The sequence below is a fragment of the Tasmannia lanceolata genome, unplaced genomic scaffold, assembly GCF_043159265.1.
Source record: "Tasmannia lanceolata isolate RefF3 unplaced genomic scaffold, GAP_Taslan_0.1 ptg000037l, whole genome shotgun sequence".
Classification (NCBI taxonomy): Eukaryota; Viridiplantae; Streptophyta; class Magnoliopsida; order Canellales; family Winteraceae; genus Tasmannia; species Tasmannia lanceolata.
The window spans coordinates 62013102-62026028 of record NW_027518714.1 but is presented as its reverse complement, the minus strand read 5'-3'; the positions used below and the strand labels follow the sequence as shown (position 1 = coordinate 62026028).

At 37.8% G+C, this 12927-nt stretch overlaps 1 protein-coding gene across 1 annotated transcript; it reads right to left on the bottom strand.

The window, feature by feature from the left end:
• Positions 1 to 2295: 2295 nt before the first annotated feature.
• On the bottom strand, positions 2296 to 12119 carry LOC143861983 (uncharacterized). Its single transcript, XM_077372967.1, has 8 exons — positions 11836 to 12119; positions 8456 to 9050; positions 8157 to 8363; positions 7971 to 8069; positions 7785 to 7871; positions 7378 to 7662; positions 7199 to 7285; positions 2296 to 2518 (listed from the first exon to the last, which is right to left on the bottom strand). Exons 2-7 carry the CDS (start codon positions 9041 to 9043, stop codon positions 7247 to 7249), a joined length of 1305 nt encoding a protein of 434 aa, XP_077229082.1. The 5' UTR covers positions 9044 to 9050; positions 11836 to 12119; the 3' UTR covers positions 2296 to 2518; positions 7199 to 7246.
• Positions 12120 to 12927: the final 808 nt, after the last annotated feature.

Genomic DNA, 12927 nt, shown 5'->3' with positions numbered 1-12927 from the left:
AGTTCTTCCTTGGAAAACAATTTCTCTAAAATCTTTTGCAAGTTACATAAAAGAATTGAATAAAAAATCACAGGATAAATCAGTTATTTTTTCCCTGTTGGCTTGGGTTCCTCAGCGCCCTATTCTTGGACCTGTTTGGATTGCAAGAAAAAACATTTGTTACTGAAATTTTTTAATGTGATTGTATATGATTTAGAGGGAAATGATATAGATATGGCTTAATTAGAGCAATATTATTATAAACTGAAGGTCCCTGTAAATTCTTGAAGAGTTTTTCTTTTCCAAACTTTTCTAGAAAATTCCTGCAATACAAATAGGTTAAAAATCCTCGAATTTTTTCTTGCCTGCTAAACATGCTCTAATTTTACATAAAAAACTATTTGTTTTGTTCATGTGAATATTGCTCTACACTTTGTGAAATTTTCTATTCAAAGGACTTATCCTATGTGAAATATGTAGAGAAAGGTTGCAATGCATGCTAGGTATAGTGCCTCGGCTTCTCAATACCCTCTGATCTTGATCATAGAATGGTGATATTATGCACCATGAATCATTCTGTGTGCATTACAATATCCAAACCAGACATCCCTTTTCTTATGTAGGAAAATCTCTCGTATTTGCCTCAACCCTTGGAAGAGATGTATTTTATAAAAACCTCACTTGGAATTTTCTTGGTTTGGTTACTATCCATCTCAACGTAACTAGTTATTTTTGTTGGAGCGTGAAAGTGGCCAAATCAATCTGGTATTTGCTCAGATTTCCTTATGTTCATGAGCCCGGTACAGGTCTGCTGAGAGCATGGTTTTAAATTTCGGCGACCGAAACCGAAATTTGGCGAATCTGAAATATCGGATTTTACCAAATTTCGGAATTTCGGCCGAGATTTCAAGAAATTGATTTTTTTTTTTTGAAATATAGAAATATTCCGAATTTCCATCAAAAAAAATTTATTGTTACTGGATTTCGGCTGAAATTTCAGTTTCGGCCAATACCGAAATTCAATCTGAAACCCGAATTTAAAACCATGGTTGAGAGAGAGAGAGAGAGAGAGAGAGAGAGGCTGTTTTTGATGGGAGAGAAGAGGCACTTTCCCTTTAGTCTATATAATTTTTTTATTTTAAATTAAAAATAATAATTATAATGATAACCCGAGAAAACTTTGCTCCTCCGTACATTTTCGGAATTATTGCTTCAATATACTCCATATTCATTTTTTATTAATCGTTTTAGGAGAGTCAAAACCCAAAATAAAACAAAGCAACTAAATGCTAAAAGAGAAAAATCTACACTTGAAGCTCCCTCTCAACGGTAATCTCTTCATGACCTAACTACCGATACATGAAGAGTTCGAACAAGTGGAACAAATAAAACTAAAGGATCCAAACTTATGCTCTTTTTTGGATTTTGAGAACCGATTGTGAAGTCCATAACCGGTCAAAATTAAGCATAAAGTTGAGTCCAGTAATCAGTTTTCGAGACTCACAATCCGTTCTCAAAATCCAAAACAGAGGGCCTTAGCTTTCCCATAAGTATTTCTTTTAGATCCAAGGATTCCTTTGGTCATGCTATCAGGGATTTGTAGGCAATTTTGCGGAGAGCCATTTCACTTTTGCAGCAGGCAACTGCCACAAAGGCTCACTTTATAGCAGGTTTTGTCTTATTCATTTAATTCATCTGGAGAGGCTCTTGTCTCCTGCAAAAGTAAGCTGCCAAATGGTATTTTGTGAAATTGCCTGGAAAGGTTTTGTTTTTCTAGATATGACCAGAGCGAAAAGTAAATAACAGTTTTAACCATCAATATAATTATTTACCTTCATCGACAACATTTATTTCTTCAGCTAAAAGTAAGTAGGCTAATTTTAAACGGAGAAGTAATATATTCCACCCCTTTTCTTCCCGGGGCTAACCTACTCTAGTATATTTATGAATATCCTTTTACCCTACAAGTGGATGTCCCAAGGAAGAAAAGAGGCGAATATATCATTTCACTTTTAAAAAGTCACCTATAACCATGGTTTTAAATTTCGACCGAAATCCGACCGAAACCGAAATTTTCCAAAATTTGATATTTGGCGAGAAATTTCGAGAAAATGGCATTTAAAAATATAAAAAATAAATGTCACAAAATTTCAGTCCCAAATTTCTAAGATTAATGCCAAATTTTGGACCGAAATTTCGGATTTCGGTGGGTTCCGAAATAGGTATCGAAACCGAAATTTAAAACCTTGCCTATAACTACAATTTCTACAGTTAGTAAAGATATTTAAAAAAGATTAAATAAAAACAAAAATTCCCTGTACCAAGTTCCATCTACATGATATATTTCAGCAACCATAATTTAATTCACACCTAACAAATAAAATGTGCAAGAATCCATAATACATACATATAAAAAGTAAATACATATGAAGTCTCACACACCTAAAAATAAACATAAGTCCATGAAGCAAAATATTAGATGTCTTAAAACCAAACATAAGAGTAATCCATCCAACATCATCACTGTAGCGGATTCAACCTTCCAAACAAAATAACACGAAAATAAAATTAATTAATTAATTCATAATCATAATGATTAAAAATAATATCTAAAAACACCTACTGATGTTAGCACGACCATGTTTTGATAACAGGGCAAACTTGTTTTACATTGTTAAACCAGCCGTCAAAGGTTATTATAGTTCCCTAAATGCTCTCAGTAGCCAATTAAAAAAGCATAAAAGCAGTGAGTGTTCGCCTCATTATCAAAACATGGTTGTGCAAATATAATTAGATTAAAAAACCATATTATAAAAGCTAAAATAATGAATCATGTACTCACAAAACAAGGAAGCGAAGCAACATTTGCTCCGACTGCATTTCTAATGATTTTAAACTGTCCATAGGGTATTGTCAAATGTTAATTATGCACTAGTGACACCTTAATGCGCATTTCAGACCATCCACTTCCTAATGGTACTCGTACTTTCTTTACATGAATCCTCACTCAAAAATGATTTCTCGTGCCACAATCGACTTTTCGTGACTCATGAAAAAAACTTTGCAAGCATCCAATAAATAAAAATAGGGAAAATTACATTTACACCCCCTCTAGTTTCTGACACATACACTTCTACCCCTGTGGTTCTAAACGTGACAACTACACCCCCTGTGGTTCCATTGGGTTTTTTTAACTGGACAGACCAGACGGCGAGGTGAAAATAACCAAAATGCCCTCGTCTTCCCCAACTGAAAATTAGGGATTTCAAACTTGAAAACTAAAAATTAGGGTGTGATTCAAACCCTTGTTTAATTATCAACATAAACCTTCGATTTAGGACTTTTATTTGTCTTCATTCACACCATTATCATGATTTGCACATAAACCCTAATATTTTAGGGCTTTTTTTTTGTTTTTATCAATGTTTTTTTCTTGAAATGTGGGTTTAATGTAGCCATGGGGTGGGGTTTCATTGTCTATGGTGGAGATGACGGCGGTGGCCAGAGATGGCGACGGCAACGGTGGCGGTGGCCGGAGGTGCGATGGCGGCGGTGGGAAATGGCGTAACCCTAATCCCTCTGCAAATGAGGGTATTTTTGTCCTCAAAATATTAACCATGTTTAGTTTCAGTCTTTCCGTCGGGTTAAACTGACGGACCGTTGACGGAGGGGGTGTACTTGTCATGTTTTGAAACCTTAGGAGGTGTACTTGTTACGTTTAGAACTATAGGGGTAGAAGTGTATGTGTTATAAACTAGAGGGGGTGTAAATGTAATTTTCCCATAAAAATATTTACTTAACACAGTCAAACTAAATATGCATGCCAAACGTCAAACCTATAGTATAGCAGATAACACGTTATTTAGCATAGAGTTAAATCAAAATGATTGAATAATAATATCATTGCTAAACATGTGTGGCTTTGAAGGAGGTAGAGAAGAATGTAGCAGAAAGGCCTAAGAGATGACTATCAGGGATGTTTTTAGAAGCCGCTGGATTATTCCTCCGGTGGCCGATGTTTCTGGCTTTCCGGTGGATTCTCTTATTTGTTCGTGTGGCTTTAATCTTGACCATACAGTGGAACACTTCCTAAATTTTATTGAATCAGGGTATCATGCTTTAAAAGTGTTTGAATCCATGGGGGTCCTTTATATTTGTTGCTGGAGGATATTAAGTTTGTTCGGGCAAGGTGACAATCTGGTTAGGCCTCAGTGGGCTCCTCCCAGATCCCATTCGGGGTCCTTGGGAAGTATTGAAGACAGGGACACCAGAGCGAGACGATTCAAATTTGAGGCCAAAAGAATCCCGGGCCGTAGAGTCACTGAGTTTAACCAACGTGTGCCCTCGATTGGATGTGTTCGAAATGCCATTATAAAAACTTTGGCTTGCATAATGTCTGTAGGAAATGCTCAAACCCTAAGACCAAACTGGTCCCAGCCATGGTTTAGAGGCCCAAAGTCGGCCCCACTCAGGTTGATGTACATGCTGATACCTTGGCCCTTGAGATTCCATCTAGCCTGGTGGATGAAATAAAGAAGAGTGTTGAAAGTTGCCTCATTGGGAGTTTGATATCTGGATCTTGGCTGCTGGAAGATGTATGGGAGTGGGCTAAGAGATGTTGGGGCCTTTCCGAGCTGCAAAAGCCTTACTCCATCAACTCAGTGGATATTTTGTTTTGCTTTGAGTCGAAATCCCAAGCGACTGCTATTCTCAGGCGTAGAGGTAATGCTCTGGGGGATACCTCTCCTCCCCTCAGACTTGGTTCCCGGCTTATAACACGAGCGCTAGAACCATTATGATCAAATTCTATGATAACCCTCTTCATGCCTGGTCTACGTCAACTCGGGAGATCCTCGGACAGCACCTAAGCCAGGTGGTCCAGACTCTGCTCTTTGGTAACCACGATCATTGTATGACTTTTGCCTCGGCTTTGGTCATGACTCCCCTTTGAAAATCTATCCCCTCATCTATTAATCTAAGAGTAGATTCCATCATTTATTCTATAAGAGTTAAGGTAGTCTCTAAGGATAGTATTAACAGTCAGGCGACATCGGTAATGGAGGAATCAAGTAGTAAAGATAATTTGGCTGCTTCTGAGGGCCTCGATTTGCAGGTTCCCGACATTCAGTCGCCAGCGATGGTTGACCAACCGGAAAAGCCTTGATTTGTAGGTTTCCAACATTCAGTCGCCAGCGATGGTTGACCCACCGGAAAAGGTGACAGTCGCTAATCCCGAGGGTAGTGATAATGGCAGGGAGCCGTTGGCGGGCCCCTTTTTGGATTTTGAATTATCCACTTCCTCGCCTGGACTAGCAGCCAACAACTCGCCTAGAATGTCAGAGAGCAGAGTTGCTGGTGTGTTGGGGAGGTGGAGTCAGGTTGGAGGCGGGTCAGTACCGAAATCATTAATTGCTGCAGTACGAGGTGAGAAAGGAAAGGCTCTTCGTAAAGATATCGTTGGCAGCTGTATTCTGAATTCAGAAAAGTAGAAAAACGCTCTAAAGATAAAAACCAGATTTAATAAGAAAAACGAAAGTTCTAAGGAGAAACGTCTACGTGTAGGGAAAGGTAATATACCTCGTAGAAGTACTAATCCGGAAGTACGGGTGCTAGCTACCCGAGGTGGTCTCTCTGTTTTTACAAGAAAACTTAAAGGTATATTTAAGAAAGAGGATCACAAGAAGAGGAGACTTGTTGCTGACTGTCAAAAGCTACCCGAGGTGGTCTCTCTGTTTCTCTTAGCCCGCTAAAGAAGCGATGGGAACATCTAAGGAAATATTCTTCCAAAAATCCCGGCATCACCCTCAATTCCTCTGAGACGACGAGTAATATGGAATTGCATTTGCCTCTCCTCGAACTCCCCATGTTCAGTAAAGTTTTAGAAAAGGAAAGGCGCACTCGTCGGCGTCTCTGGGAGAAGGAAAAAAAGACTGTAATTAGGGACCACGAGAATAATCGAGACAACCCGATTATTCAGGCCAATGTTCCCTTGGAAATGCTGAGACAGGAAGTAGACCAGCGAGCCGGGAGCTCCCAGGGCCTAGTGGGGATTCTAAAGGTAAGGCCAAGCGGGTTGCTGATAGTTCAAAAGAGTCAGGAAGTCATGGACCGTTCTCGAAAGAATTCGATGACCTGTTAACAATGGGAGGTGTTTTTGGGATTGAATACGATGAAGATTTGGGGGCAACTAAAGATATGTTTTTAGCAATGGCGGCAAGAGACAAGGAAGAGAAAGAGGCAAGGGCAAAAGTGGCTGAAAAGAAGGTTGGGGAGGGGGCTTAAGCATTAAGTTCCTCTTCCAATTCAGTTCCTTCATAACCCTCTGACTTGAATTCAGGATTAAAGGGAGGAAGATTGTTGTGTTGATTGATTGGTAGTTTAAAGGAGTCCTTTTGAAACTCTCGGAAGAGGCCGTGGGAAGAATGCTAGTGTGGAAGGTCCATGATAAGCTTGAGAGAGTCTTTGGCTCCCCTCTTCAGGATTTGTTCTGCTCTGATTACGTTCGTCTCGTTGAGTATTCTTGAGGAAGTACGTGAGTGGATGAAACGATAAAGATCTTCACTAAAGTTTCAATTTCTAAGGCCTGGTTATCTTAGGCACTAATCTGATCCTGAAAGCAATGGAGTAGCGGTATCGAAGCTGATTCCCTTTAGCTTGAGAGACTCGAGTCTTTCGCTTTGGGTGATATCCTTCTTTTGTACCTGTACTTGTCCTCAAACATTGGGGAGAGAAGAAGAATTATTGGTTGATTGGGAAGGAGGTTGGGAAATGGTTTTCGGTTGGGGTAGCAGTGGGGTTTGTAGTTTCACAATATTGGTGGGAGTTGGCAGGATGGATAAGTTATCCTTTATCTCGATGTATTTATGAGTAGTTTTTACTTGTTCTCTTGTGGTTCAGGAGTATGCCCTTGGCCATAATACTATGTAAATGCAAGCCGGGACCCCTGGTCCCCAATGTAATTTCCATGGTATAAATATATTGTCATCTTTAAAAAAAAAAGAATAATAATATCATTATTTTGACATACACCAAATGATTGTCCAACATCATAACAAGGAAAAATGTTGCCTATGTGTGAAGGGGTGACCAATCTTTGTCAGTGGCCATAAATTTGTTTTTCAGATATACAAATTACTTAGTAAAGTAATTTTGTTTTTCAGATATACAGATTACTTAGTAAAGTAATTCAAATAAATGAAGTTCTGATAAATGTAGATACCTTGGGAGACGAAACCACATGGCTTGTAGATGGATAGTGTACTTGTGGCTACGATGAAGCGTCAGAAGAGTTTGTGCTGCCGAGAACCTAAAGATAAACATAATATGAAACATAAACCAATAACTCCGTAATTTAGAAGAAGAATAACTAAATCCAAATCTGTATAACTAAAATGTTACCTTATTTAATACATCATCTACGTGTGCGTTTGGAACTTTATTGATAACCGACACCATCTCTTTTAACTGAGCTTGCATAAGCACAAAGTTTTCCTCCATCTTGGCCACTTGCGCCTTTATCTCATCAATTCCTATTTTAGCTTCTGAGGATATCTTTTGAGACTTTACAGGATTAGATGTTACGCTTCCGATATCAGATGAGGATGGACCTGATTCGGAAGTGCTCACACGACCACTCCTCTCTTCACCCGTGTTTGGGGAGAGTATGAACTCATTTAAGTCTTTCTGCAATGGAAATCCAAGATGTGAAATTATATAGTTAAAAAAAAGGTGGAATGTGTGTATATGAAAATAAAAGATGATATTTAACAAAAGATGATATTTAATAGTTAGATACTTAAATATACCATCACATGTGGCGGGGCATAATCCACAGGCGTTGTCGGCAAGTATAGCACTACCCGAAGTGTCTCCTCCCCAATGTACTTGATCCACTATCCTCATGTAAACAACAATGATGCGGTACATTAATACATTATCATGTAATTGTAGAGACATACAACACGAATGGAATTAATAGTTAAAGAAGTTACCTTCTCCTCGTGTTTTCTATCATCCTCAGCCCTCTTCGCACGTTCAGTGTAGTTAATAGTGTATTTTGCACGACTAAACTTATTTACCTCATTGTGCGCCTGTAATTTGAAATTAATAAAACATCATATTTCTATGTGCTTAAGTGAAAACAAATAAAAATTAAATAACTTAACTATTTAACATACCTTCCCCAACTTACAATTCCAATACGTAACAAGATTCCGCCACTGGTTCGGATCGACTCGATTATCAATGAGTGCCAGCAGCTCCGCATCAGTAGCATTATAATCGACAAAGTACATTTTCTTTAAATAAAACTTGAATTCCCTCCATTTTTTGTGAAGATACTCTAGAAACCAAACTTTACCGCTGTTATCAATGTCAAAGACCCCCTGCATCATATGTAAAACATCAAACAATCATATAATAAAAATTAAAAGAAAAAACATAAAGAACAAAAAATATATAAATAATTCTCTAATACCTGGACAATAACCCACATTTTCTCCTTGATTGCATGCGGTACTTTCCTCCAATCATGCACATCAATTGGCAGCTTACGTGCATTAATATTTACTAGGCTGTCTACAAAGAATTCTAGTGTTGCCTGCTCACGACTAATTGGATGCCCAAATTCGTCCAACTTGACATAGATGCGTTGCTCTAAAGGTAAGTCCCACACATCCAAATTAATTGCATAAGGCTCGTCTATAATATATTTTACGCCTAGCATAACACCAGAATCAGTAGCTCTAGAATCCTGTGGCTGAGCGCATTGTGATTTCTCTGGATGGGAGGCTTGAGAATCGAAGGGCTGGGGCGGCTGAGACTGCTGGGACTGGCTGGGGCCTGACTGAGGCACATGCGATTGGCTGGTGCTCAACCTAGATCTGCTGCGTGCATTTCTCTTGGACTGGCCGGGGCCTGGCTGAGGCACATGCGACTGGCTGGTGCTCATTTTCAAACTAGATTTGCTGCGTGTATTTCTCTTGGACTGGCCGGGGCCTGGCTGAGGCACATGCGACTGGCTGTTGCTCATTTTCAACCGAGACTTGCTACGTGTAATTCTCATGTTTTATCTATATATGAAGACTTGCATATCAAATCTAATAATAATAATAATTCACAAGTCTTAATGTAAAGCAATGAACATAATCTAAACAATTGTAGCCAAGTTGTAGAAATTAAATGAAAAAATAAGAAACAAAAATAAGGAAAAATATGACAGTGAGCATCCAGACATTCGATATGATTTAAACATCTTAACACTGAATGGAATAAGTCCCTCAAAGACAGAGATTCAAACAGAACAATGGATTCTTTTTGGAATCAGTATGGACAACTATAAAAAAAAGGAAATGTTAAAATATGTGAAGTATATATATATATATATATATATATATATATATAGGGCTTATTGTTCCTGCGCTTGCACTCGAGTGCAGAAACAGGGTGGGCCCACATTTTTTGGGGGATCCAAAGCATTCATTTGATGGGCCTTATCATAGATAGGGTGTCCACCAAAATCAGCTCCATTGGATCATCCTAACCCTTCCATTTGTGGGGAGCAAAATGGGCAGATTTGTGGACAAACAATATCTGTCCATTTTCCCTCCACAAATGGAAGATTTGTCGACAAACAGTATCTTGATCTCTCAAATCTTGATCTTGATTCTTCTTTCATACATCTTCCTTATCTTGGCTAAGATCAGCACAACCTTATCATATCTCTAACTATATTTCTTTCTTGTCTTGGAGACTACCCTATACTCTACACATATACCCCTTCTAGATTTATTTGGGCCATAGTTAAGGAGTTTATTTTATATCTTCTTCGCATTGTGGACAGACTAGTACATCATTATTCCATCTTAGTTACATATCTGATTTCTTTGGCATACTACTTGTTGTTTATTCTGTTATGAGAATGTATGATGCATATTCCTGTAAATCAACCTGTGAATCCTAAATTCATATTAATTGGTATCAAAGCATAGGATATACATTAAAAGTACAGAATAACCACATTAATAACTTGCAGTGTAAAGAATGTAACTACATAATTAACCATGGAAACATAAATTGAGTACGGTTCTTCCATCTATATAATTAAAACTATTGAAATAATGAAATAAAGATAAATACATACAAATTCCCTCTTTGAAATATCGAAATGAGTAGGGCATCAACCTATGCACATTTCATTGAAATATTATTTTAAAAGGGAAGTGATATATCCGCCCCTTTTTATTACTTCGGACACCCAGCTGCAGTGTATCTAAAGTAATTGTTTCAAAGATTTGTTGCAAATGTAAGATACAGAGGAAGAGTAATTTCCAGGCCACAAAGATGTATAGATAAAGAAAATCAGCAGTTATCCTGAAAGTAATGAAAATAGACAAAAAAATAATGATACAAAACCAACAGTACCAAAACCCCCAAAACCATACAATAAATGATGAGATGCAAGATTTATCGTTTCTTTTTCTATAGATATTCACTATTTTGTAACACTTGATTGTTTCTTAAAGTCGAGGCTGGGGTTGCAAAAATTTAGGAGATGGAGGTTTGGGGCAATAAATAAATAAATTTCTTTCATATTCCTTAATCCGCGTGTCTCACGAACAATAAAATCAAATAGAATGACAAATAGAAGTGAGGATAAAAGATATCACTTGCAACAAACAGAAATGTCAAAATTTAGGAAAATAATATGGAGACGGAGAGTACGACCCAGCAGGGGACCTGCAATGAGAATATGCCATGTGTTAAAAAAAAAAATTACTTTTTCACGATTTCCCTAAACTTAAGGGCTGGTTCACGTCACTTGTGATGCTGTGGCCTGAATCGATTTGTTCGGTCCCCTTTCAGGTCCTACTCTCAGTTCCCTAGCATTACTCTAAAATTTATGCAGATTTGAACATTTTCACTGGCACTCATAAATCATAAATCATTTCTATGGGCAGAGATCAATAAACTCAACCCTATAATCCATTTCGACCAAAATAAATAAGTTTTTACCAATGCCAGTAAACTTTGAAATTTGACAAAATGAACTTAGATTGTGGAAAAAAAAAAAAAACAGAAATACCAGAAAACATAACAAGAAATGAAAGATTAAAAAGTTAACCATCATTTCAAAATTCAAAGAAGATAAACAAACAGAAAACAAATCACTAACCCTGAAGTTTTCTGCATGCAAAAATAAACTACAAACTTTGTTTTTTGTAGGTAAGCGAGATTGAACTTGCGACCTCGAGGTCGAGATACAATGCCCAGACCATTGAACTAAAGCCCCAACCCCAAAATAAACTACAAACTTAAAAATAAAAACAAATTTCATTTCATAATTGATAGGGAGATCTGGATCTTTTAATTATTGAAGCAAACTGAAAACAACCCCAACATGAAACTAAATAAAAGAGATCACTCAACAAAAAATCAAAGAGAAAATATAAAAAATGCTTAAACAAACCACAAAAAAAGCATGCTAAAAAAAAGACCAGTACCTATTTCATTGTGGAGAGAAGAGGATAGTAAAACCTATGAGATGAGAGAAATTAAAAAAAAAAAAAACAAAAAACAAAAAACATTGTGAAAAGCCCTAAAATCCCATGAGATGAGAGGAAATTCTATCAATTGAGATAAATGCTAAAAAAATCATTGTGTAAATCCCAATAATCAATTAAAATGAGAGAAATCAAGAGCGGATATAAAGATGGATCGAATGAAAACAAATGGATTAAATTAAAGGCTCGATTCACACAAAAACTCATAGCCCTAATTTCCATTCAACTAACATAAAAAAAAAAAATTTAAAAAGACGAGAGAGAGAGAGAGGAGAGAGATGTTGTTTGAAATTACCTGCGAGGAGGGGAGATCGTCGGATCGTCTGCAACGAGGAAGACTCGGTGGGGAAGAAAGGGAGGATCTTTAAATAGGAAGAGTTAGGGTTAGGGTTGCGGAACGAAGCTTTTTAATGTAACAAGTTTTACCGGCGTTTCTTAAGAAACGTGGAAAATACCTGGAAACTTTGCACCATTTTCGTCAATTTAAGTTTTGATCTCGCGGGAGAGGAAAATGAGCAAATTTGGAGGGAAAAAATTGGGCATATTTATAGAATCATTGTCGTCTCTCTCTCTCAATCATTTCTTTATGTAACTCCCCTTTTTGCTAGGGGAGAAACTCGGGTCGGGTTCAACCCCAAAAAAGGTCAGGTCGGGTCGGGTCGGGGCCGGGCCGGGTTGTTTTCCCAACCCGGGCTGAGTTCGGGTCGGGTTTGGGTTGAAGACTCGGCAACCCAACCCGACTGAACCTAACACTTTTAATCATTTTTATTTTTCCTAAGCATAAAAAAAACTCAAGTTGGGTCAGGTTGAACTCAGGTTGAGTCGGATTCGGCTTGGAAGAGGGATTCCTCGGGTTCGGGTTGAGTAAATGGTAACTAGGGTCAGGTTCGGGTTGTCCTCAACCTGACCCAACCCGAGTTGCACCCCTACATTTTGCCACGGAAGCCCTTTTGTGTGTGTGCGTGTGTTTTTTTTAGATTGCATAATGTGACTCATGCTTCTAAAATCCTATTTTATGTTTTTTTCTTTATGAATGATTGAGCATGCTTCCTTTTATTTTGTTTTGTTCCTTCCCATTGTCAATTTGGTATTATGTTTTTTGTAGTGGCTTTTCTACATGCAGGCTAAATCTTCTTTGCTCATTGGTGAACCTGCCACTTATATCTTCTCATTTGATGCTCACTATTCTCATCGGTGCACCAATTTAGGCCCTTGTGTCCCCTCATTGGTGCAACAATTTCAAAGTTCGGATGCAACTAAATGGATGTTAAGATTAGTATGATCATGGTTTGTGCATATATAAAAACATAGTTGTGCTGATATCATTTCCCGATAACAATTTGTCATTTACATTAGTTATCCCATCTACTTAAATATTTATTTCTTC

Excerpts from the sequence above, each read along its gene's own strand:
- LOC143861983 (XM_077372967.1), bottom strand. The coding sequence starts at position 9,043 with ATGAGAATTACACGTAGCAAGTCTCGGTTGAAAATGAGCAACAGCCAG. Across the intron at positions 8,364-8,455 it reads AAATGTGGGTTATTGTCCAG|GGGGTCTTTGACATTGATAA; the intron begins GTATTAGAGAAT and ends CATATGATGCAG. Across the intron at positions 8,070-8,156 it reads GGAATTGTAAGTTGGGGAAG|GCGCACAATGAGGTAAATAA; the intron begins GTATGTTAAATA and ends TTCAAATTACAG.